Source organism: Carex rostrata, chromosome 16, assembly GCF_964058835.1.
Source record: "Carex rostrata chromosome 16, lpCarRost1.2, whole genome shotgun sequence".
NCBI lineage: Eukaryota > Viridiplantae > Streptophyta > Magnoliopsida > Poales > Cyperaceae > Carex > Carex rostrata.
In genome coordinates this window covers 4,857,283-4,883,433 of record NC_135933.1, presented here as the reverse complement: position 1 = coordinate 4,883,433, position 26,151 = coordinate 4,857,283, and the positions used below count along the sequence as shown (strand labels likewise).

Genomic DNA, 26,151 nt, shown 5'->3' with positions numbered 1-26,151 from the left:
CTATGAGAATTTGTTTGTTTTATTATAACATGTTTCTATTATAACAGACAGACACAATACTAGTTAGTAATGAAACAATAATGAACTAAAGATTTTTGGTCAGCTGAATGTAATTTATTAGATAAAACCGATCTACTTGATTAGATATTTTCAGTTGATACGCATATCCTATCACTCTAAGAATGAATGAAACCGAAAATCAGTCCGGTTCCGATTTATTCTGTCCGGTCTGATCTGGATTTAATAATAGTACTGCATGTAATCCTATTTAACCGGACCATGTCACGTCTGCAAACACATTTCATTTGAAATATCGTATTATTAAACAACTCCTAAAACGGCAAGATATTGCTACTTATATTTAAATAAAGAAAAATATGTGTCCGTTTTTTCAATTTTTGGAATATTACATAAATTCCGAAATCCATTTTTGAAATTCAGTTGTCAAAATATTTTTGATGATACATTTCTGAATAAATGGAGAGCATAAGAACAGATCTAAGTCATCTAACTCCCACCGTAGGATCATAATCCGACCATCAAGCTTTCACCCTAATTGTCTCCTCACTTCTCGCCTCTATAAATAGCACAATCACGCACATTTTCTATTTTTTCTCTCTCACCCCGCGATCTCTCGCCGAGCCCCAAATTAAAACGAAACCTGTAAGCTCAGTTCTTATCTACCTTTTCACAAAAAAAAAAAATAAAATCTGTCAAATTCTCACTACACTAGACTACTATTGCTCACTCTTTTATGTTCTCTCTCTTTACCCTCCATGGCACGCTTAATTCGTGCTATATTCTCCTCCCCTCTTTATATATTCTCGTCCCCCTTCTCATACCTAAATCCCCAATTCGGAGATTAGGGTTTTTATACCATTATCCATTTGAGGTATTCTTAGATCTGTTATTCCATAGTTTAATTCATAAATTAGGAGGGACGTTTGGGTATCTCAGTTGTATACTCGATTACTGATAATGGAAGCAGAATTGGAATTGGAACTGAACCTTTGTTTCGAACTGGCATGATTAAGCGCCAAGCCAAATACTAGCAAAGCTTCAAACCTAGATTTCGGGTAAAATTTCTTGCTACCAAATTTTGAATAGGTTTACTTTTATCTCCCCCCCCAAAAAAAAAACTGTAATGTTAACTGCTGTAAGATCCTTCATCTTAAAAAAATGAGAGATCTTCTCACAAATGGTGTCTCAGTTTGATTTGGTCCCAAGGAAGCCATAATCCAATCGTCTCACTTGCTAGTTCCAATTCTGATTCTGCCTCCACACCCCAAAAGCCTCTGAACTAAATATCTTTGGCCAAAATTGCAATGCAATGAGGTGAAATTCTAAAACCCAAGACAAATTTGTAGAGTTAGAAGTCTCTAGAGGGAATGTCAGACAGCAACCACCACTCTGACGAGCCAGAGGAGCAGATCGACCTAGAGGGAGACAATGAAGAAGATATGATAGAGGATGATGAGCGGGACCAGTTCAATGACTACGATCCACAGGAGGATGTAGATCCTGATGAGGATGACGAGCAGGGCCCAGAGTCAGGTCAGGATGGGGATGCAGGGGGTGATGAGATGGGAGAGGATAAACAGGGTGACACACGGGTGGGCCCTGAGGATGAAGAGGAGAGGAAAAAATGGGAGGATCTGATGGCACTGCCACCACATGGTGCTGAGGTTTTCATTGGTGGCTTGCCAAGGGATACCGCAGAAGAGGATTTGCGTGAGCTTTGTGATCCTTTTGGGGAAATATTTGAGGTGCGGTACAGCTAATTTGACATTTAGTACAGTTGAGGTCAATTAATGGTTTAATCTTCAATCTGAAATACATTTTTTCCTGAGGGTTTGCATTTTGCAACTTATCCAGACCCTTTGAAATCCTTTTTGGCAATAGTTAATTGAAGTTTTTGTTCTTTTTTCCTCACCAACAAGAAGAAAAAATCTTACCCTGGTAGATAACAAAAAAATTTGGGTCCTTTTTCTTTGTCTGATTTCAAGTAGGAGAACCATTCTAATGCAAATAAAAAATGTTGGCAGGTTCGTCTTGTGAAAGACAAAGAGACAAAGGAGAGCAAGGGTTTTGCATTTGTGACTTATAAAACGAAAGAGGCCGCACAAAGTGCCATTGAAGATATTCATGAAAAGGAGTTCAAGGTACCTAAGTTTCTTTGTTTGGGTATAATAGAGTAACATTTTCTGTGTTTTGCCCCAACCTGAGTTGTTTTTTTATGGTATTTTCTCTTTCTTGTTATCAGGGAAGAACATTGAGATGCTCTGTGTCCCAAGTGAAGCATCGGCTCTTTGTTGGAAATGTACCGAAGGGCTTGTCCGAAGAGGAACTTCGAAATATTTTTAATACCAACTGTCCTGGGGTTGATAACATTGAATTTTTTAAGGTATTTTCTTTTTCTGCTTGGTTTATTCGGAGGAAACCTTTCAACAAGTTTTAGAGGATTAGTGGATTATCATTTGGGTTTTATTGTAGGATCAACAAGACCCAACCCGCAACCGAGGTTTTCTTTTCATAGAGTTCTACAACCATGCCTGTGCTGAGCACTCCCGTCAGAAGCTATCTAATTCAAGTTTTAAGGTTGAAGGAAGCAATCTTACAATCACCTGGGCTGACCCAAAGAGCTCCTCTGATTCAGCTGCTTCCCAGGTAAGAAAATTCGATTGTTACTAGTCATGTACCATGGTAGCCACTATATCTTATACATGTATAACTCTTGGTTAATGAGCTATCCTTGTTTTGGTATGCACTTCTTACGTTAGAAAGGAAAGTAATGTTCTCGTTTTCTTTTAATTATGATAAACTTTTCTTGAAGCGCTAGAGCTGACGAGTGGAATCTCTTGTATTAATCACAGGTGAAGACGCTTTATATAAAGAATCTTCCCGAGAATGTTGCAAAAGAAAAGTTGAAGGAGATGTTCGAAAAACATGGTGAGGTGACAAAGGTGGTCCTACCACCTGGCAAGCCAGGGCAGAAGCGGGATTTTGGTTTTGTACATTTTGCTGAGAGGTCCAGTGCTCTCAAGGCTTGTAAAGGATCTGAGAAATACGAAGTTGATGGTAATTTACTCTGACATCCCTCACTTATTTTGGGATGTTTTGAATTGAAGGCAAACACGTCTCCATCACAAAAACTGAGACCATTTCAGATTTTAATGTGATAGATTAGTGTGATGGACAAGGGTGGTTCTGTTATGACATGTCAGGTGTCAACTTTGTTCCTCTCTTTTGAAGAAACTCTTTCTTTTGATAGAAAAACTGTCCCTCGATTTTCACCACTCCAAATTGGTCCTTTCACTTTTGATAGAAAAACTTAAAATTCTTTGAACCTCGTTCCATATAACCAAGTTAGTCCTGTTTGTCCTCAGAATGGCTAATTTGGTTATTTTGAGAGAAGTGTAAGGACCAACATAGTTCTTTTTTGAAAGTTCAAGGACCAATTTGGTGTAAATGAAGTTCTCAAGACTGGATTGGTTTTCTCGAGAAAGCTCAAAGGGACTAGAACCTGAATTTTCCATGTTATACAATGCGGACAACTTTCAATTATATTATTTTTGTGATTTGTATATACAAACATGGGCAAGTCATTATGGACAATTATAAAAATATGAGAATTTATATTGTTTTAGTTTTGTGCAAATAAATTAGAAAGTGGGCACGATTTGCAAAATGAAACGCTCATGCACTGTTTAAACAGGTCAAGTACTAGAAGTATGCATGGCAAAACCTCAGACAGACAAGAGTTCGCACAGAGGTAGCTCCAGTTTTTCTCAGCCTTCCTTTGGTGGGTATTCTGACCCGTATGGGGCCTATGGTGGCAGTCGAGGAGGATCAGGAGGGTACAGTCAGGTCAGCATTCCTCTATTTTTATAATTTTCTCCAGATTTAAGCTAGCCTTTTAGTGGACAGTTGAGTTCATCAGTTGGTTGATGTTGTGGTATTTCCTATTTGTGATGGTACAGCCAATGATCTATGGAAGGGGACCCATGCCGTCAGGGATGCGAATGGTGCCGATGGTTCTACCTGATGGTCGACTTGGCTATGTTCTGTATGTACCCTTTCTCTCCCCTTCTTATTTTTGGCCTTAATAATATTCCAGTTTGATGTTCTCAAAACACTTGAGAGTGGTTCATAACAAGGATACTGGACAGAAAACTAAAATGAGGATACTGGACAGAAAACTAAAATGAGGATACTGGACAGTTTGATGGTACAGCCAATAATAAATCCATCCTTCACCTCCTGTTGTATTTCTTTAAAGTGAGGATACTGGACAGAAAACTAAAATACCAGTCTCAATTCTTTCATCTCATGCATCCATAGCTTGAGCAGAACTAGGAGAAAATCATTGGTGATTCTTAATGATAATAGACAGAGAATTAAAATATCGAAGAAAGATCCTTTGACAGCTCAAATTTCTTAAATTGTACAGGCAGCAGCCAGGTGGGCCTGCTGGCCCCCCACCAAGAAGAGGGGGAAGAGGTGGTGGTGATGGTGGCGGTAGAGGCGGTGGCCGACGTTACCGGCCTTATTAAGAAAGAAATAGTCAAGTAGTTCTAGGTATTAATTGTTGTATGTGCTAGTAAATGGAGCTATTGGCTTATGTTCTAGGTGTGTTACGGTTTGAACCGAACCAAACCGATGGACACCATAAGTTATGCTATGAAAAGGGTAGATGGCTTTGACTTGTTGAAACAATGAGAGTGATCTTGTTTTTGCCTCTTGGTAAGTGTGCTATGAAAAGGGTAGATGGCTAATGAGAGGCTGTTGGTTAGGATGGATTTCTTTCTGGTTTGCATTTGAGGTTATGGATTTGTTGCTAATGTTAATGCACTCGCGATATGCACATGCCACTTTGGGTTTCATTGTTTGTTCACTTTACTTTTAAATGTTATCTTTTTTATTTTTATTTCTTGTGTGCTTTGGATCTAAAGTTATTTTCAGAGCAGACTACAACTATCGTACTGTGGTTAATTTGTACCTCAACATGAAATCGTATTTGCACGAGGACCCATAGTTATATTGTTGTCATGTGGAGAACGAAAATCGTCAACGACTTAAATTTATATAGCCTGTTGGTTATTTTCCAAATAATTTTATTAATTGTGGAGTCTTAATTATCGCTGTTCGTAATAAGAATTTTGTTTCGGTATAAATTTTTTTGTTCCTGTTTGTATGGAAGAGAAATAAAAATCACGAGAAATGAAGCCAATCTCCGCCATAATATTAATATAGAAACATGACAAATTTTAACATAAAATGTGGAGGGGGAGCTAATTTCATATTGATTCTTTTACTCCCACTCTACCATCACGTATGAATTACATCAAATCTAAATTCATTTAACCAGTTCTGTTTACTGGGCGAAGAAAGCAAGAGCACCTACAAAAGGTGCATTGATATAGGTTGCTGGTTCAGCCTGTTGGTAATTGTCCCGGTTGTCAGAGAAACTGTCTTTGTTGTCAGGACCGCCTACCACAGCACCAACAAGCAAATTAGGGTTTGGTGAGTTTGTGTGTAGGTACTGGAAGCCATCGTTGCATGATATGCGTCCCGGATGGGTGTGAACCGATGGGAGAGAAGATCCACGGTGGTGGACCCGAAAAGGATACTGGGACCCGAACCCGACCATGTAGGACATGCCAGCTGGATTTTCGCCCAGAATGTAATCAACCTAGAACGGAAACGAATTTATTTTTGTTTAATTATGGTTTGAAACACTACAAGGGTCACACATTGATGGGGTTATATGGTATGAAAGTTGCAGAAAAAAGTACCTGTTTTTTGGCAAGGGAAAAGAGACGATTTGGGGTTACAACTGAGGAACCACAGGAAACGGTGGCACCGGTTGATCTGAGGTACTTGGCATATGTGACTAAAAGAAACGATGTGGCTGTCACATACTGTAAATTGCTCTCACTTTGTTTGTAGAACAACCCACCTGTCAGGAATTTTTTGTTTAGTAAGTTTATTAAATATTTATTGGGTTCTTTACTTCTTTTATAGATTGGATTGATTTGAGTCGAATCATATTATTTTAACCGATTGCTAACCTGGAGTATATTGGGCCTGGAAACTGTTTGTTCCAGGGACTAAAGAGCAAATGTAATTATCCGAATGGGCTTTGAACACCTGCAGTCCTTGAACTTTATTCTTCAAGAAGCCCTTTATTAAAAAATATATATATATACTATCAATACCAGTTAATAGTTGTCAAAATTAAAATGTTTACTGGGCGTCTAGACCACTCAGTAAAATGATAAAAAAAAAATGATATTGGAATCATTAGGCGAATACCTTAGAGAGGAGAATTTTGGTAGCAATTCTTTTGTCATCCCAACTAAATGAATAATCATCATCTCCTGCTCCCAATAAGGCACCATTTGACTGGATGTATGACATGTAAGTGACATTGTTTGTCGCACGGTGCAGCCATGATGCACCCCATAAAAGCTCGTCCTGTTAATTTACACATTCGTATTAGTTATCCTTCCCAATTTTCAAGTTTCCCAAAATATGCAAGCGTAAGGTTAAAGAATTGTACATGGTAGCCTGAGTAGGAGCAGTAAAATGGGCAGACAGCTGAGCTAAGCGAGTCACTGTAGGATCCACGATACCGGTCAGCAAAGTCAAATACCTGCAATTCTCAAGTAATATCACTTCAATTAAAACAACTCAACAAGTGTAAGGAAAAAAAACTGCAATTATCATTTTGTGGCGGTGAAGTGTGGATGTCTGTCATGTGGTGAAGTAAAATGACTTACACGCATAGCGGCATGCAACAGCTTGGAAGAATAGGCAGGGTCAGAATGCTTGAACACGAGAGAAGATGCAGCGAGGGCCGCGGCAGTCTCTGCTGCCACATCTGATCCTGGTTTTTGGCTTGTGATTTTGTACACATTTCGTGATGTGTCCATGTCCTCAGGCCGCTCCCAGCAGCTGTGATCCTGATTTGGGTCTGCCACCTATGGAAAAAAAAAAGGGTACCATATCATACTGGTCTCTCAATTACATAATTTTTTGGAATAATTAATCAAAGGTTCATGCCCCATATCTAACACTCAGCTGAAACCAACTGGCTGGTTTTGAACCTGCATCCCTCGAGAAAAGGCAGGGCTATGCCAGAATGCAGTTCTCTTTTATGAACTACATCTTTTTTTTAACTATACAGCGTTGTCAGGTATGAATCTTATTGAATCCAGGTCAGAACCCAATAAGCTCAAACCGGCATGGTTTCTAATAATTCTAAGTCACACCAACTGATTTCTGATGCCGGTCTTTAAACGAGTTTCTGGTCGGTTTACACACCTGAACATAGAGAGTGTTTGGGGTTGCAGTGGCTGCTTTGAGGAGATAGTCAGAGCCCCAGCGAACAGCCGCCTTTGCATTGTTGAGCTCTCCTCGCATCAAGCGGCCGAACTCAAGCACGCTCCATGCAAGCATTGTAGTAGTGAAAGCCATCGGGAGGCCAAACTTCACATTATCACCGGCATCATAGTATCCCCCAACTAAATCCACCTACAACACATATATGCAATATTTTAAAATAAGAATTATGCGACTCCATAGGTATTACATGAGGAAGTATAGATAAATTTTGAAGGTACATTGTCAGTAGAACCGTCAGAGAGACCGGAGTTGCCTCTCCATGTCATGCGCTGTCCTGACGGCAGCTTGCCAGATCGCTGGCCTTCAAAAAAGAGAATGGATTTTTCAAGGGCTTCTGCATAATTAATTGCATTTGCCATGGAAGGGTGGAGGAGGAACAAGAGACAAGAGGCCAAGTATAATATGAGCTTAGCCTCCATTTTTTATACCTTAATTTGCTAGTGCTGTTCGTGAAGGAGAGATGTATTAGAGCTATTTATAAGAGAGGTGTTAGTTTGAACAAGTAATTAACCGTTTTTGGGCGGGATCAGTTGCGGGAAAATGGATGGGGCATGGGACAAATTAGGTGAATAAATAAAGAAGTTAGGCAATAAAAACAAATAGAGAAAGAAAAAAGTTTGGCCATAACAGAGGGATAAAAGTGGAAGTTTGGCCTATATATTACTAAGTTATAAGACCATGCCTAGGATACTGAATTCACATCCTCTCCAATACCTGATAAGGGAATCTTTTACAATTACTAGATCTGTTCTTTTTAACTTGGCACGAATCTAAAAGCTCAAAAATACTGCCCCCTATTGCGGCCCGAGTATCAAACTGGTTGAAATTTAATCTCAAACCGTAAAGTGAGGATAATCGTCTATGATACTCAAAATATCGAAGAACTCACCGGCGGAAATAAATTAGCTATCGTTAAAGAGTGTGACTGTGGGAATATGCATATTACGGATCGACCGTAATATGAATTTATATTTTATAATTTATAATTTAAATAATCAATTTAAACCATTAAATATGATTTATATATAAAAATATACTTAATTTTTTTTATATATTTTAAAAACTTTTTACTATTTTTTAGATATGTAGAAAATTACTTGATCTAAATTATTTGAATTATCCGAGATGATTTTCTACTTATCTAAAATAATAATAAAGACTTAAAAAATGTAAAATTTGGTCTTAAAGTGCATATTTACTTGAAGATCATGTTTAATTGTTCGGATTGTTTGAACTTTGAAATAAAAATATGGTTCCATAACGCTGGTCAAATCATAATATACATATTACTATAGTCTCACTCCTACTATGAATTCTTAATATATAGTTTATTAATAGAGATGATAATATTAAATTTAATATTCTTTAAATTTTACTGAAGAAAACAAGATGCAAAAGGAGACCAATACAATCCCCATACTTCACAGAATAAATAACATTTATTTTTAGCCATAACATTAAGAAATTGTAGTCTATAATTTATCCTTAAAAAAATCAAATTATTTTAGTTACCACTTCAATATTTCGAAATTCTGACATTAACATTTATTTCTGAAATTTTAAAATGTTACCACGACTCGTGCAACACCAATCTGTGCATATGCTAAGATTTTAATTTTTGATAAATCCAAGGAATGCAGATGGTAACTAAAAATATATCGGTTAGAAAAAATGACGACTATACTTTCGTAGGATTTACATAATTCGGTACATACACAATTTACATGTCACATTGTACTAAGATATTACGAAACAGTGAGCAGAAGACTTAAGAACATATTTATAGTGTTTTAATTGCGTATAAAGTAAGATAATCCAAAAAGTATTTTTTTTTTTTTGCATTAAAATAAACTTCGTCTCCTTTTTGCTAGTTCTTTAAGTTGTAAAACCTTTTGCACAGCACTGAGGTGGGAATTCCCAGATGACATGGGTCAGGTTCTTAGCTTGTTCATAGAAATTTAGTTTAGAAGCAACTAAAAAAATATTTCATCCAATTTCTGTCTCATAACTTTTAAACCCAAATTAGAGCATGGGGCTAACTTCATGGCTAATTTTCAGTAACTTAATTCCTTTCTGTCGCATGGATATAATGACATTTGTAACCGTTCAACGCAATGAAATTATTTTGGTGTTCTCTTTCTTTTGTGGAGAATTTTGTCTAAAGGTCCCTTGGGAACTATTAATTTAAAGACCACTTTTACTTGATAGTTAATTTAGTTGGAGAATAAAGTTATACAAGATTAATTTCTATGTAAAGTTATATTAATATCAATTATTTTTGTTTGATCTAGTGAAAGAGTGAGATGTTAATAATCATGTCGTCGGATTAAAATATATAAAGAACGTTAATAATGACAATGATATTAATTTATATTATAATTATTGTCATTGTTTATATCAGATTTCATCAAACCATAATTTGATAAATTATTTATTTCACGTAAATAGACTCATAAAATTTTACTTTACCATTCTTCTATAAACAAATAAAAACTTACCACGCGAACCAATCTACGCATGACTTTTTGGTCATTCGCATTACCATATTGTGCATAATGGAACCGCTCAAATTAGTTCAATTTGAACTCAAAACAGAGAAAACACACACACAATATGGTACTGTGCATGACTAATAAGTCATGCGCACATCGTAATTTTTTTATTGTATAAAGCAATGGTAAGGTCCGAATATCAAGATATTGAAACAATTTTCGTTAAGTTTTGAAGCAATAAATCTCTCTTTTGTTCTCAATTATGTCTTAAATACCCGATAAAAGACCAAAAACATTAGAACCATTATATAACCTTTCTAGCCTATAAATTAATATGCCTAAACCTAGGTTAACAAATCAATGAAAAAGGAGTCTAATATACAATTATGAGTGTCAAAAATGGATTATGTTGGATTCGGATCAGGCAAATATTGTTCGTCTCTATTATACAAAACGAACGACTAATTTTCATTTATTTCAGCAACCGTAGAAGAGAGACGGAGAGAGTAGACTGACTTGTAGCCACGAATTGAGGCCCGTAATTGGAGAAGATAAACAGATAAAAATGGGGGCACAAATTTCCAGAGAGGACCTTTATCTTGTCGTCATTTACGAAACCATCCTTTTTCGTTTTTTCCGTCTCGTGCATTGCATACCCACTTGCCACCGAGTCACGGACATGGAATCATTCTTCCGCCGAGGCGCCTCCGACATATGCATCATGTGTGCTTATAAAAGCCATGTCCGTTATTTATATATATTTTTATAATATTCAAGTAAGATCGGGTCTCGAGGTTGCAAATGGATGGTTTTTGTCGGGTGTGGATTCGTTCAAACCACTTTGGTCAATGTTATTATTATTTTTTTGGGATTATATACACATTTTTTGAAACTGACCTCTCAATATTTGTCTATCTTATGCGGTACCGCACGAATGTTCACTTTGGTTGGGGAGAGGGAAAGGGAAAGAGGTAGGAGTTATTATTTGGACATGATTGGATCATTTACAAGTTCGACAATTTCAATTTCAGATACAAATGTTCCTCAAGTTGATCAAGAAATTATATTCGACCTTTTTAGATTTTGGTGCTTTGAGAGAGCGGTTCATGCGGTGAAAACTGAATATATATTTTTTGTGTGCTCCAATTTACAACATGTTTCTACTGACAAATAAATATTGACAATTTTTCACAGCAATCAAATGGTAGCATCGAAAGTCCTATCAAACGGATGCTTGTAGTGGCAGCGTTGTTTTGATATCTCATGCACAAGTGCAAACAGTATAAGTGGCATTGAATATTTTTTGTTTACAATTATCTACAAAAATTGTATAATCACAAGTGCCAAAATCACTATTTACATGTTCTCTTCTTTACTATACACATTGTAAGGATTTAACAAACTTCTGTACTTAAATTACTCTAATGTCACAAAAATGGAATTCAATTGAGCTCAACCCTCCTAGTAATTTACCAGGAATAATTTCATTAAAACTGCCAAACATCCATTAGTTCTTTAATTTATGACATATGTCGGAGCTGGGGTTGGCCATAGAACCTGAAATAACAAGTTTAGAATGGTAAGCATGATTAAATTTACCAAATATGTTGATTCAAATAAATATCACATCCTTACAAAAGTTGGCATAGCATGATTGTTTTGACACTGGATCTTCCTCAAAAGGAGGTGGCGGTTGTCCATATATCATTTCACAACTCATATCTTCAAAATCTACAACAAAGGGTCAAAATTGTCAATATTTTATTACTGAAGTAGAAAATTTCCAATGTTTTAAGATAAAAAATTTAGGAAAAATTGTGAGATTGCCACTATAAAACCTTGAAATTGTGAGATTGCCACTACAAACTTCAAAATTGTGAGAATGCCACTATAAAACGTCCATAATTGTGAAAATGTCATTAACAGTGTATTATTATAATATTTTATCAAAAATTAATTTGAAGAGGCGATATCAACTGGAGTGTTACTTTTTTGTATGAAGGGTATAATCGGAATACAGAATTATGTATATCAAAACAGTATTTTTCAGTTATTTTTTGATAAAAATATTATAAAAATACACTATTAATGGCATTTTCACAATTATAAACGTTTTATAGTGGCATTCTCACAATTTTGAAGTTTGTAGTGGCAATCTCACAATTTCAAGATTTTGTAGTGGCATTTTCACAATTTCCCAAAAAATTTAATTCATTCTAATCAGAGAAAATTGCAAATATGGATCAATTTGCTCCTTACTAGGATTCATCGTTAAGGGAAGCCCAAACTCATTAGTGAAGAAATCTTGAGTTGGAATTTTACACATATTCACACACATTCCCACACAACCGCTGTTCTCCAAGTACCTATTCCATATGAACAATACAAAGATAGAATAATTAATACATAATAGTTCTGTATAATACTTTAATCCTGTTGCATTCAGTATCAGATTGAAGTAGCCACAAATTAATCAGGTGATTTTAGAAAACCCAGTTGGGTTAAATATTGCAATAAGAATAAATTTAAAAGAAAATTGCTTCAAAAGCTTTTGTAATTAGACGGATCATATTTATTTGATCATAAGATTATGCTATGTTTTTTAAATATTCTCAATTAAATGATGAGGATATAAATGATTAATATTCTCTCTTTATCTTTTTTTTTAATCCATGATGATGAATATTAACTACTAAATTTTTTCACATAAAACATGATGCACCAAAAAATAGCTCTATTTAGAAATATGTTCATACCGGCATTTTGTAATGCGGACTCCGCTTCTTTGCTTTACGCCATTCACTTCTACCTCTATAACCTAAAAAGACGATCAATTGGCCCTGTTACTACTGCTTCAGATTTTTAATATGTAAGCTATAATATCCTATTGTTTCCATTAAAACTAAAATTTAACTTCTCTTTAGATTTTAGAAAGAAATAGATTTTTTTCCTTCTGCTTTTGCAATAAGAAATTATAGACTAGACTACAAGTACCTCAGATGGTCCCACTAGCCAATGGAAGAAAGGTACTGTCAAGGCAGCATTGAACTCTGCTGCCGATTTTGTTGGAGGAAACAATTTCTTGAACTGTAACAAGTAACAGCATTAATTGCTCATTCCTATATACTTCTATGGAATTATAAAACACCAAACTCAATTTGAAAATGAATATTTAATTACCAATAAGTTGGATGTGGGGTTTTGCCCTGAAAAGAATTAACTAATGATGAAAAAAGAAATTATAGTGCATCTCTTTATAGGTAATGTCATCAAACAAAATTAGAACATATTACAATGTTAGATGGAATTGCAGCCATTTTGAGATTTATGAGTGCATAATAATGTAGTCTATTTACAAACTCTAGTCACAGCCAAGTGTCCAACCACATATGTAAACTACAATGATTCGATCACCTGACGGACCAGGATTAAGTTTGAATCAGGGGAAGACAGCAAAATGGTAAGGAGTTTGAACTCAAGCACATTTTTCTGGGTCACAGGATTCAGGCTGCATTTATTTCTGGTTGGTTGGGATTTGGGTTGTTTCAGATCATACATAGGTCATGTTGGACTCCCAATATGTAGGGTTTCTGGTTAGGTCATGTCTTGAGCAGGCTTGATTTCTGTTGGGTCAGTTTCAGGTTTAGTGTCAGTCTAGTTTACCGTACAAAAATAAAATAAAAAATAAAACATACTTTAGGCTTCCGTTGATTTTTTTTCAGGTTATATTAGCTTACCTAAATTTTGAGTCGGGTTTATTAAAGAGTACACACATTGGGTAAGCGAGATTGCAAATTTTGTCTTAAATTATGTCTTGGGTGATGTGAGTTCTGGTTCGTCGATTTTTTTTTTTCTGATTTCAAGGTGAGTTAGTCAGATTTCAGATTAATCCAGATTATTGCCTAGTCTGATATTGAGCATTAAACTATTGAAGAGATAATATCATAGGTAAATTATACATCACTGCCAAGGGGTGCTGGTCTGTTACAGAGGGAATTGCTCGGACTAGTCGAACAAACAGGGAGACACTGAAATGCGTTCCTTACTTTTCATGAATTCCATAAGCATCAAAATTAATAAAAAAAATCACACAAATGGTTTGACGAACCTGAGCGGGAGCACCGGGAGGAAGCATGGAAAGCAACACCTCTCTGACTACCTCCTGCTGCTGCTCCCTGTTTCTTCCCATCATCACCCGTTTCGAGACATCCACAAAGCCCTCATAATCCCAATCCAAAAACCCCCTTTTGCTCTCTCCACCATTCGCAAACTTCTCCATTTTTCGTGCAAAGAGCGACATGAACCCCTTTGCGAACCACCCATCATTGTACTCTGTTTTCTGTCCCATCGGTGCCGGTATGCCTGATGGATCCGCTATGCCGGCACATTTAACTGTGATGCGATAATGTCGCCCGTTGCCGTGTCTTTTTGCGGGGATGCAAGAGGTAGGGAGGCAAGATAGTTTCACCATTGCCATTGGGAAGATTTTAGGTTTTTCGGGGTACAAGTGGAGGTTTATGCACCTTTGAAAGCAGTAATGTTACTTTCTAGTTTCCCCTGATTTTTGAATCAATTTTTTTTTTCTTTGAACAGACTGAATATTATTTTGTAAGTTCAATGGCTGGAGTTCGAGAGGGAACATCTACCATACAAAAACCAAAAAAAGAAAAGAACAAAGAAAAGAAAAAGAATAATAATAAATTTAAAAGGATTCTAGTATGCACGCATTGGATGTCGAGAGGTAACCTGATTGTTTGATTGGATCTTTCCATTGTGAGGCTATTATGAGAACACAATAGCCTTCTAAACAGTGTTTCAGTTTGTTGAAATTCAACTTTTAGAGAGATCAGATATGACAGCCACAGATTTGGTAGCTAGAAGAAGTGTTTATAAACGGGCCAACACCATTATGGGCCCAAAATTTAGTCAAATAACAAGCCCATGTTCACTTGGATACTGATAACAGATTTGACAAAAAAAAAATGAAATTATTTGGTGATTATGACAGGATTTCTTCAATTAATCGATAAAATTTAAAGGAATAAAAAGAAAAACTCATAGCTGTATATATAACCTATTCATTATATTATTGCAAAAGTAGAATAGTTTGATGACGCACCAAGATTATTGAAAAATGAAAATTATTTGATGAACAAGAAAACTATACTAAATTTCATAATTTTCATATGTATTGTACTTTTACCGCGTATATTACTATCAAATTATAAAATTAATCCCAATAGATCTCAGCCCTGATTAGTTGGGTTACTTGGGTTCAAGATAATTTCCCTTTTCTTAGCCTACCAAGCAATTTTGATACTCAAGCCCGCTTAAGCCCATTCTTCAGAGAAAAATGAACTGTAAAACCCATTTCTTTATTTCCTGAAATGAATGCACGGACACATCGCCTACTTCCAGGTTCCTATAAATTACCGTCAGGTTATCACAATTCAGTTGAATATTATAATTTTTTAATTAATTTGTCCTCATAAACTGACGAATTAGAGGGACTGAACTCCACTCTTACAACAATATGAATAATTTTTTCAATAATAAAATGAAATTGTTATAAATTTAAATTAATATTAATGTGAAAAATTATAAATTGGATAAATTCGTGAGTTTTTGAAATTTACAAGAATAAATTTGATATCATGAACTTTTAGAAAGAGAAATACGTAATATTAAGATATTTAAAGCGTACACATACAATTTTTCCTTTTCTTTGTTCCCTCTTTTACACCACTGCTTCACAAAAATTACAAAATTTACATTTTTCTTCTTCTTTTCAAACCCGTTTACAAAGACTACAATTAATTCTTTTCAACCAAAAAAATAAGAAATAAGTACGTTCTTTTTAATAAGATAAATTATTACACTCATTAAGAAAAATTGTTTAAAGATACGTTATCAATCTAATTAATAGTGATGGTACATTTTTTTTTTATGATGTCCTGAGACTTGCATAATAAAATTTTAGGTTATACTTTATCTAGAATTGGCAATTCAATGGACTCAGCTAATTAAACTTGAGCCCTGACCTAGCCCAGTTAATACAAAAGAGTACTGCATGCACTATCACTTTATTCTTAATAAATTAAGCTTTATATAGTTAGAGAACATACATATACCTAGGGGTGGCAACGAACCGAACCGAACCGAACTTATCTTAGGTTTGAGTTTGGTTTGAATTAATTTCGAATCGAACCTGGTTTGATTCGTTTCTAACCGAACCCATTTCGAATCGAATCAATTGCGAACTACACATTTTTCGAATCGAACCCGAATCGAATCACGAACTAAATTATTTTTTAGCAGCCCTAGTTATACCGGTAGTTTATACATTAATTTTTTATCGCGGGACAAAATTCACATGGCTTCCTTTTACCAGTATGAACTATGAAATAAGTGTTTTTAAGTTGAAAAATTATTCATGAAAAATACACCAGAGACGGCTTTCCTGGTATGAACTATGAGAGACGATCAAAGAGAGAGGAGAGACAGTCATTTAGGCCGGAGAGACAGCCAGTCGCCGAGAGCGTCGGCTAGATTTTAGAGCTAGAGGGAGAGTGAGTTAGGGAGAGGTAGAGAGAGAACTAGGTTATTGAGATTTGAGAGCGAGAGAGTGTCGGCTAAGTTAAATTATGACTCTCTATCTTGAATTTTAATTTCATTAGGTAAATGGATGGTCGGTGATTTTATGAGATTCGAACCACAAAAAAATCACGAACGTATTTCGATCGAACCATGCTAGGTTTGAGTTTGGTTTGAATTAATTTCGAACCAAACCTGATTTGGTTCGTTTCAATTCAAACCCATTTCAAATCGAATTAAACTCGAATCAAACCTGAATCAAACCCGAATCGAATCACGAACCTCGAATTTTTTTGCCAGCCCTACATATACCATGGTTATATTTTGGGTAGATACTAAAGGTGGTCTTTAAACCTTTTCATGGTCTCATGACTAACGAATGAAATTAGCGGGCACTCAACCGCAGCCTTCTTCAGATGACCCAAAAAAAAATTGTGATTTTGTTTATACTCAAAGAAAAAAAAAGAAAAAAAAAGAAGTGATTTTGACCCTTGCTAGTTGATGAAAGCGCCACAAGTCATAGTCGTATAATCACATAATCCAAATTATCTTCCGTCTCTTAGTAAATATTTTTTCTCTCCATTTAGACCATAGCTGGAGAGGCCATATTTTGTACTGACATGCTTAAATGTAGGACTGGAGATGGCCATTTTGTGAATTGCCCCGTAGGATAGACAAAATAAAGTCTCCCTGGGTGATCTGTCACCTATTGTTTTAGCCCCAAATAATACCTGTCTTGGGAAGTTCATCACCCAAATGAATTGGAATTTCAGGTCCTGCAATTTCAAACTCTCTCTATCTCTCTTCTTTCTCTCTCATCAAAGAGTTCATGAGAGAGAAAGAAAAGAGAGGAGAGAGATAGGAAGAGTTTGAAATTGTAGGGACTCTGAAATTTCCTTTAGAATTTCAGCTGATCTGAATTCAATGAAACTGTCTTTACTATTTACTGTAGGGGACCTATATAAAGAGTGAATGTTTTGGCTAATTTTTAAAAATTTTCTGTTTAGTTATAATTTAAGGTACAATTAAAAATAATAATACAAATAAGTTTTGATATATAAACAAGTTCACAAATAGAAGTAAAGAGAGAAATAATAAAGAACACAAAAACTTGTTAAAAAAGTTCGAACTAGTAATGTAATGTGTCTCTGATATGAGAGGTCATGAGTTCAAAATTCAAGTGATGAAATCTTTTGTTATAATAACATGAATATTAAATAAGAGGAGGGATCCAATTACAACATTTGAAAATTACATCTTATAACAATTCAATTTTACGATTTTCAAAGTCCAAACAGTTGATCCAATCCGTTCAACATGATATCTATATTAAAATGTGTTTGGAGATCAAATGTTACATTTTTTTTTTTTTACACTATTTATTAAGTATTTTAGAAAACTGTTATTTTTCAATGGTTCAGAATTGTCTAAAAACAACGGTTTTGTAAAATACTTAATAAATAGTAAAAAAATTCAAAAAAAATGTAAAATTTGAGCTTCAAGCACATTTTAATATAGAGATCATGTTTAGCGGTTTGGATTAACTGTTTGAACTTTAAAAATCACAAAATTGAATTGTTGTAAGATGTTGTAACTTTGAAATGTTGTAAGTGGATCCCACGTTAAATAGTTGAGTTGGTTGATCTCCAACATTTACTTAAATTTTTTTTTTCAAACTATTAATGTCGGATGACTAATTTAACTAGATTATTTCTAGAAAAAAACAAATTATAACTTATGAACTGTTTGTCTTTTTACAATAGATCAAATAACAGTAATCGATATTGTGAGAATATCTCAATAGACCTATATAAAGTCTAATGCTCAATAAAACACATATTAAATGGCTATTTTTTATTGTAAAGTGAATTTGAAGTTAGAATAAAGAATTTGGCCAAACCTCAAGAGCCAAAAGAGAAATATATAGTTGTACTCTCTGAAAAGAGAATTTTGCAAAGAATTTAACTCTATAAAAAAGTTTCAAAAAAAACCTTATATTTATAGAAAAATCAGAGAATCAGTCCAGCCTTAAAATTCAGAAAACCATTATCTTGCACTACTTTGTATTTCTACATGTGGAACAATGCGTATTGATCCATTTTTAAGATAAAAACTTTTGTAATTATTAGTTGTAAAATATTTGATATTATTTTAAAATCGTCACAAATAAGTTCAATTAGAACAGAAACTATCCAACACATGGAAATTAATCCGAAGTATCATCTATCAGCATCTAAAAAAAAAATTAGCAGTGGAATAGCAAAACATTAGAAAAAGAGCACGACAGCTCCATTCAATGTCTGCACCAAATAAATGTGTCCCGCGTTGTAGCTTTCTCCAGCGGTGCATCTTTCACGGAAGTGTATTTTTTTTTTAATAAAGTTGTTGTCAAATGTAACACTTGCTTTTTTTTTTTAATTTTTATTGCAGGAATTTTTATTTATGGTTTTTTTTAGAAAGGCGAGACACATATACCTACGCTCGGTTCTTAATTTTTTGACGTAAGAGATTGGATCACGGAAGGTATACTAGTAGCATATATTACTGGGATATAAAAATAAAAAACAGCAATTGCAACTTGCTCACGAAAAGGTTGGATTAATTTATAAAGGAGAACTGAATTAAGTATGTGCATTTCAGATGAAAAATGAATATTTTAGTAATAACAAGTGTACAATGCACTGTTCATATATATTGTTAAAATTATAGGGTTCGAAATAATTGCTAACAATTATCAAACCGGATAAAAGTTTACTAAACCATGCACGTAATATTTCTCGAGAAATAATCTTAAATTGTTAATGGATGTTTTTATATTTATGCATGCACAAGTACTTCATTCTAGCTTAAAGAGGCAGTATATATTGGTCTTAATGACTAAGTGTGTATTAAGAACCATTATTTGATTTAATGACTAAAAAGCAATATCATTTATATATATATATGAGGGGTCATTTCTGATATATCTTCGTATTAATAGGATTTGACCTCTACATTTCTTCTTCAAAAAACTTTACATAAGAGGTGACATGTTTAAAATTTAGATATGATCCAGCTTTATGAATATTTAAAGGTAGCTAGCAACCTTGTTCTCATTTTTTATATTATAAAAAGAGGTGGATGACTATGACAAATCTTTATTTTAAAGATGACGGCTAGACTTCCGATTTTCTTTTTAAATAATTGAGTATGTATTTCAATCATATACGAGAATACGTTGTTAAAAAAGCTAGATGTTTTGAAACATTTCCCAAATTATAAGACATCTATTCAAAATATTAAAATAGTTTTTTAAAAAGAATAATTATTTTAGTACCCACGCTACAGTATCTGCACAGTACCTGCGCTACAGTAGTCGTGCTACAGTATCTGCACTTAGAGAAATAATGTATTATGATCCCCACTAATCATATAGTCTCAACTAATTATTATTCTAAAATCCCAGCAGCATCATTTCTCTATGGTCCCCACTAATTATACAGTATCCATTTTACAATCCCCGCACTCGTTCTCGCGTCAACTTTTCTCTAATAAAAATAGTTGACTCCATAGGAATAAATATTTCAATGCATAGATATAAATACTATTAGTACTTAAATATTAATATTTTCAGTGTCATATGTAAAAAATACTTAAATATGCATACTTTCGTAGTTATAAAATACTTTCAGTGTCATATGTAAAAAATACTTAAATATGTACCACACTTGACACGAGAGTTGTTTACGGAGTTCGGCACTAACGCTTAAGTCTCCGGGTTCGCGACCTTCTAAATGGCACGCCTTTCTTTACCCAATGAGAAAGGAGTACAAGGTGGAACCGGTGATCCCTTACAATTCTTCTGGGAAGTCATACGACCCTAACAAGACAATCCGAGTCGCAAGGACTACAAGGATTGCAAGATGAGAGTAAAGCTCGAAGTAGTAAATGATTCGATCACACAAGATCACTATAGGATTGTTAGTTTGTAATAATCTAGAAGTCAATAATACAATAAATTATCATAAAGCTTTGTTCATGAATTGAATGTTTATTTATATATCATTTTGTTGCCTTGAGTATTATTGCATTTATGGATCATTTCGAGTTCATGACTGAAATTGTGAAACTCCATAATATAGATAATATATACTCTTACAAGGTCACTGACCAAGGTAATTAGCAGGAACACTAATTACCGCTATAAGGTTAGTATGTGGATTAAAAGATGGTTAAGTTTTACAAACCACCTGACACGAGATGTCATTTTAATCACATAGATACATGTTCTAGGAACATGGTATTTGACAGACCCCGAATGAGACATTAAATAGAATTGTGTTCGTGTCATTTATGTTTTCATTCAGTGTCACGTTCTAAAGTATGAGGTGTTTATCGTTCCCACTGAGAAATATGTATGTGTGATTGCTATCTACCGCTGTCCGTAAAAAGCAGTCATAACGGTAGCATTCCCATATGTATAGCTTAGCTGAGGAAGTGATAGTCTACCAAAAGTACTATTGTCTCTCGTATCTCTATACGAGCTATAGCATCACTGGGCCCCTTGGTAGAGTTAGATTATCTGCATGCGATATAATTACAAGAGTAATTATATTTGATAATCTGCTCAAGATCAAGAAAAGATTAAGTTTGCAAGGATGACACACATCTACATTGAAACTAATCTGATAGCTATGAGACAAAAGAACTGACACAAGTAAATAGTTTACTGGATCGTGATATTGTACAGTACAGCATCATCTGTGTAATTGGATGGTCATGATGTGTTGCCAGATACCACTCATGATTATAGAAGTTAAAACAGTTTTAACTCTGTTTACCAACATAACACAGATCCTATTGGGTCACACCATATAGGAGTTACTCGGAGAATCTTACTGATTAATTATAAATTGATTATAATTAATATTAAGATGGTTATAATTAATTATACGTGATATAATTAAATTATAAATGTCATTTAGAATGACAAGCAGAAACAACAGTTAATTTATAAACGTACACGTTACGTTGTATAAAAGTTACCGAACAACAACCGAAAAGAAATATAATTGTATATGACAATTATATATATTTGATTTGGATTTTAATTTGTTAATTATGGATTTGAATTGTGGGTTTAAAAGCCCAAAATAATCAAAGCCTTAATTAAAATTAAAAGCCCAAAGTCAAAGCCCAAAATCAAAGCCTTTTACTATTCGTGCCTTAATGGGCCAAGGGCAAAATGGTCATTTCACACCTATGCCACCTTGCATGACACCTTAGGGTGTAGAAGCATGGAGAAGAGTGTGGAAGGGTGTGGAAGGGGTATTTTGGTCTTTTCACATATTAAAGGATGAGGTGTCAAGGGTTTTTGGTAAATAGATTTGTTTTGAGGGGTATTTCGGTCTTTTGCGAACCTCCTCAAAACACTATAAATAGAGGGGTGAGGGTAGAGAGAAAACTTACTAATTCACATTATAATCTGATTACTTCGTTAATCAGAATTTCTCTCTTCCCCGGTTTCGGTTATTACGAGATTCGGAAAAATATATTTTTGCAAACTCTGCGGTATTTCTTGTTTTGCTTTTAAGTGAAACAGAATAACTTGGAGTCTTAAATATATTTAATCTGTCCCTTTTTCGGTGAATAGTATTTCTGCAGAATTCCGCGGTTTACGGTATTTCTGGCAGAAGAAATAAACCGCTCTCCGGTTAGTCCTGGTGGATAACCGATAGAGGTATCACACGTGTGATACTCCGAGTCGATTCCTTCCCTGGTGTAGCTCTTCTCGCTCGGTCTGCATTCCAACTGTGATTTGGAAACAAGGTATAAATTGTTATATTAATCTATTTAATTGGTAAATAGATTTAAAGCTTTAGAAAATCAATTATGGAGTAGATCTGTAAATAGGATTAAATGGATCTTCTTGATTCATTTAATCCGTAGATTAAGGTAGATGTAAAATTTTTTGTTTTACTCTTTCCGCACCTTAAGCTAAATCAATGGGTTTGAACCATCGAAAACCCAACAGATATAGGAGTTGGTTGATTGATTGAATAAGCTTGAGATTAATTGTATATATTGAAGTTGGAGTGCACAAGTAACAATGGCTTTCTCTAGATCTGTAAATACGAAATATTGAAGTTGGAGGTGGCTAGAGTGATACTCCAAATCTTGGTATAGCTTCTATTTATAAAAAACTGATAAAAAAGGAAGCAAGTGGTGCTGACTGTTGTAACGGTATAGGGGACCGTCACAACGGTAGGTCAATCGGAGTGGTTTGGAGTGTAACGGTGGTCACTATTGATAACGGTAGATGACCGTTACAACGGTTCCCAACACGGAAATCCTCTGGAAGGATTAGCGTTCGGTGACGGTAAAACCTATTTTATGCATCACGAAATTTGTACATGATTTATTTATTCCGTTGTAACGGTCACTGGACCGTTAAAACGGTAGGCCTCACTTAGGTCAATCTCAAGCTTATTTTACCAATATTACATATACGTTATTCATAATCTTGAGTTAATGCTTTAGCTATCCAGTGTCTTGTGCCTTCATGACCACATCCATGATATTATATTGCAGTGCATTAATTCATCCTTGTTGTGTAATTACTAGTCCTTCACTTGTCATGAACCTGCACAAATACTCAAGAGAAAAACTGTAAAATGCAATTATGTATGTTTTGCAAATCTAGTTAAACAGATAAGTCGAGGGCTCCCAAAAGCCAACAATAAATATGTAGAAGATAAGATATTAACACTTAAAAAAATATTAATACTTTGATGCGTGACTTGTTATGATTATCCTTTTTCGAGTTCTCCAATTATCCCTGCGTCAGCCTTCCTCTAACAAAAATAGTTGACCTCATACATATAAATACTTCAATGTATAAGTATAAATACTTTCAATACTTAAATATTAATACTTTCAGTGTCATATGTAAAAAATACTTGCAAGTATAGGTATAAATACTTGTACGGTGAGGTATAAATACTTGTGCGACGACGAGTCTAAAAGTACATCATTATAGATCTCATTGGAAAGAAAAAATTACGTAGATATTAATAATATGGAAAAAAAATTGTGGAGATTTTGTAGTCCCTGCTGGAAGTTATCTTTCTGCATTTAATTTTGGTGTTCCCCCCGCGGGTATAGTGCGGGTACAGTGCTGCGAGTACTATTATTTTCACGCTATAGTACCCTGCACAATAAATAATTGTTCACCTCATAGCTATAAATACTTCCGTTCATAGATATTAATACTTTAGAAAAAAAAATTCGAATTGTATGGAGCTTTTGCGATCCCCACAAAAAAATATTTTTTCACATTAAATTTTCGGTGGTCCCCCTGCAGGTATAGTGCGGATACTGTAGCGCGGATACTGTTATCAGCTTCCTTTTAAAAATGAAAATCTTTAATTCTTAATGAGTGCTGATACATATCAATTAATATAACTTATATATGTATATATAAAAGCGTGCATATATAAATGTTAAATAATTCGGTATATAGAATCTAAACATGCATAAAGCCTGTGTGGGGGTAGGTATTAATAGTGGAGGTGCAGAAAATATCCTTTGATTGAGAACTGATACAACGAAACAAATAGATTTGATCTAGAGCGGATGATATCATTATATTGGTGAGACAATTAGACCTTATATATAGCCCTAGTATTTGGATGACTTTGAAATAGTTAAATGTTTAAGTTAGCTCAGAAATAACAAAAAGTAAATCGTTATTAATTTCATGTTTGCGTGAAAAAAATACATATTTTGAATTATTGGATTAGTTTGAGTTAGTTGGATTCAAATTTAGTGTCTTTTATAGAGAAAATCACAATTATATATATATTTTTCTCTCTTTTTGTCTCTCTATCTCTCTGTTTTTTTTTTTTAAACATTGACGGTGGATGTCAAGTATAATTTTTATTAATTAAAACATAAAATATATTTATCGTTCTACATCCAAAACATCATTCAAACTACATCAACATCTAAAAAAACATCCACATTTAAGCATTACATCTAACAACACAAACAACTAAAACAATAAAAGAAATAAACCATATCCTTTTGTGGTAGACATCGATAACCTTCAGTATTGGCTGGCTAGTGACCAAAGGAAATGAGATATCTTTTTTTTTGTTTTTTTTTTATTTGGGTTATGGACAGAGAAGGCAGGGTGCCGCGGTGGTGGGAGTGCAAAGAGAGAGGAGAGCCGACGACTAGAACTATTACCGCTAACTGTCCTTAGTTCTCCCAACTATGGTGAAGGAATAGAAGGTGCTGATAGACAAGAGAGATAACAACTAGGGCTATTATCGTTAACTTTCTCTTTTTCCGACGGATAGGTGCTGGGTAGGGGGCAGGAACGAGTAGCGCTTGTTAGCGGCTAGGATTTTTTTGAAAGAGAAAACGGGATGAACAAGAGTAGAAGAGGGCGGACGAGGTAATGGAGAAGACAAAGAAGAAGAGGAGGAAGATGAGAGAGTTGTTAGTGCGGATCCCCCGCTCCCCTCAAGGGGGAGCGGAAGACAAGGATGGGGCTGAGGAGGCTTGCTGGTGGAGAGATGGGAGAAAAGAGATGGACAGAACTGAGAAAGCTTGCGGTGCGAGATGAAAGGAAAGAGACGACAGAGATGGCTAGAGTTTTCTTCTTTCTTCTAGCAGAGACGGCTCAATAATTCGGTCACATTCAAAAAACGTCTCTCTCTAAAAGCAGGACACTATTCTTCTGAAATTTGAATCCAGTCCAGCTCGCTATTATGCTATGCTATTGATTTATTGAATTAGCGGTTATTCTGGATCTTTAGTTAGCGGCTAACTTCGGTATTCTATTAAATCAATATCTTTATAGATCTGACTGATGCTACTATGAACTTAAATTTATTAAGATGATTAGTAAGTTTAATTTTAAAAAAAATATTAGATTGACTTCAAACGACAAATCATTAATACAGATGTATTTTATGTCTGATGCACTTATATACTTAATTTGTTGACTTTTAATTTTATTTAGTGTAAAGCATTAATACATTAAAATATCTTATAAAGCTTTATTTTTGTTATCGCTTGACTTCGTACTCAATAAATTCTAACATTTATAAATTAAATATATAAGATTGATTTTAATGACCTAGATTCGTCATTTAAAAACGATCCAATAAATTTTTTAGTTAAAGTTATCAAATTTTTTGTTAAGGTTAAATACATATTAGCTTCGCTCAAATTTTAATGATGAATTTATCCATATTATTATTTCTATTGTTATGAATTTGTCATGATATCCAACTTAATTATGAGAAATTCAGATATATGCCCATGATAAATACATAATTTAGATATTTCCCGTCTAAACTTATCTAATTTATTAGTATACCCATATATTAATTTAATCACTTATAAACACTATTATTTAATTATGAAAAGTTGAATTGATAGTTTTATCCCTTCTTTTGATAAAGGGTGTAAACCCGGTTATTAAAACGAACCAATTGAGCTGTTCATCAATAGAGATCCTACCGAAATTTTTAAAAATACCATTTTATTAAAATTAATAAACCAAAACACCAAATTGGACTGGAATTATTAAATTTCGCATGGCCGCTGCGAGGGGAAGCGGCCCAAATAAGTGCCCGCTTCCCCGGGAAGCGGCCATGCGAAAAAT

At 34.5% G+C, this 26,151-nt stretch overlaps 3 protein-coding genes across 5 annotated transcripts; 1 reads left to right on the top strand and 2 right to left on the bottom strand.

Moving 5' to 3' along the window:
• The first annotated feature begins 592 nt into the window (after nucleotides 1–592).
• Nucleotides 593–4,883, top strand: LIF2 (RNA-binding (RRM/RBD/RNP motifs) family protein). 3 transcript variants are annotated; one of them, XM_078317231.1, is made up of 9 exons: nucleotides 593–663; nucleotides 1,368–1,766; nucleotides 2,046–2,162; nucleotides 2,264–2,404; nucleotides 2,494–2,667; nucleotides 2,874–3,078; nucleotides 3,716–3,867; nucleotides 3,981–4,066; nucleotides 4,451–4,883. In XM_078317231.1, the coding sequence occupies exons 2-9, from the start codon at nucleotides 1,389–1,391 to the stop codon at nucleotides 4,551–4,553; spliced, it is 1,356 nt and encodes a 451-aa protein (XP_078173357.1). In that variant the 5' UTR covers nucleotides 593–663; nucleotides 1,368–1,388; the 3' UTR covers nucleotides 4,554–4,883. The 3 variants fall into 3 exon arrangements, with proteins under 3 accessions (XP_078173357.1, XP_078173359.1, XP_078173360.1); XM_078317233.1 differs by having other exon boundaries at nucleotides 602–892; XM_078317234.1 differs by having other exon boundaries at nucleotides 626–1,076.
• A 293-nt stretch (nucleotides 4,884–5,176) lies between these two features.
• Nucleotides 5,177–7,899, bottom strand: LOC144567241 (endoglucanase 19-like). The gene is made up of 8 exons (XM_078317330.1): nucleotides 7,626–7,899; nucleotides 7,327–7,536; nucleotides 6,783–6,983; nucleotides 6,563–6,655; nucleotides 6,316–6,477; nucleotides 6,072–6,183; nucleotides 5,796–5,959; nucleotides 5,177–5,692 (listed from the first exon to the last, which is right to left on the bottom strand). Exons 1-8 carry the CDS (start codon nucleotides 7,824–7,826, stop codon nucleotides 5,375–5,377), a joined length of 1,461 nt encoding a protein of 486 aa, XP_078173456.1. The 5' UTR covers nucleotides 7,827–7,899; the 3' UTR covers nucleotides 5,177–5,374.
• Nucleotides 7,900–11,169: 3,270 nt separating this feature from the next.
• On the bottom strand, nucleotides 11,170–14,708 carry LOC144567242 (beta-carotene isomerase D27). The gene is made up of 6 exons (XM_078317331.1): nucleotides 14,008–14,708; nucleotides 12,894–12,986; nucleotides 12,656–12,717; nucleotides 12,159–12,265; nucleotides 11,535–11,630; nucleotides 11,170–11,456 (listed from the first exon to the last, which is right to left on the bottom strand). Exons 1-6 carry the CDS (start codon nucleotides 14,374–14,376, stop codon nucleotides 11,407–11,409), a joined length of 777 nt encoding a protein of 258 aa, XP_078173457.1. The 5' UTR covers nucleotides 14,377–14,708; the 3' UTR covers nucleotides 11,170–11,406.
• Between the last annotated feature and the right edge of the window lie 11,443 nt (nucleotides 14,709–26,151).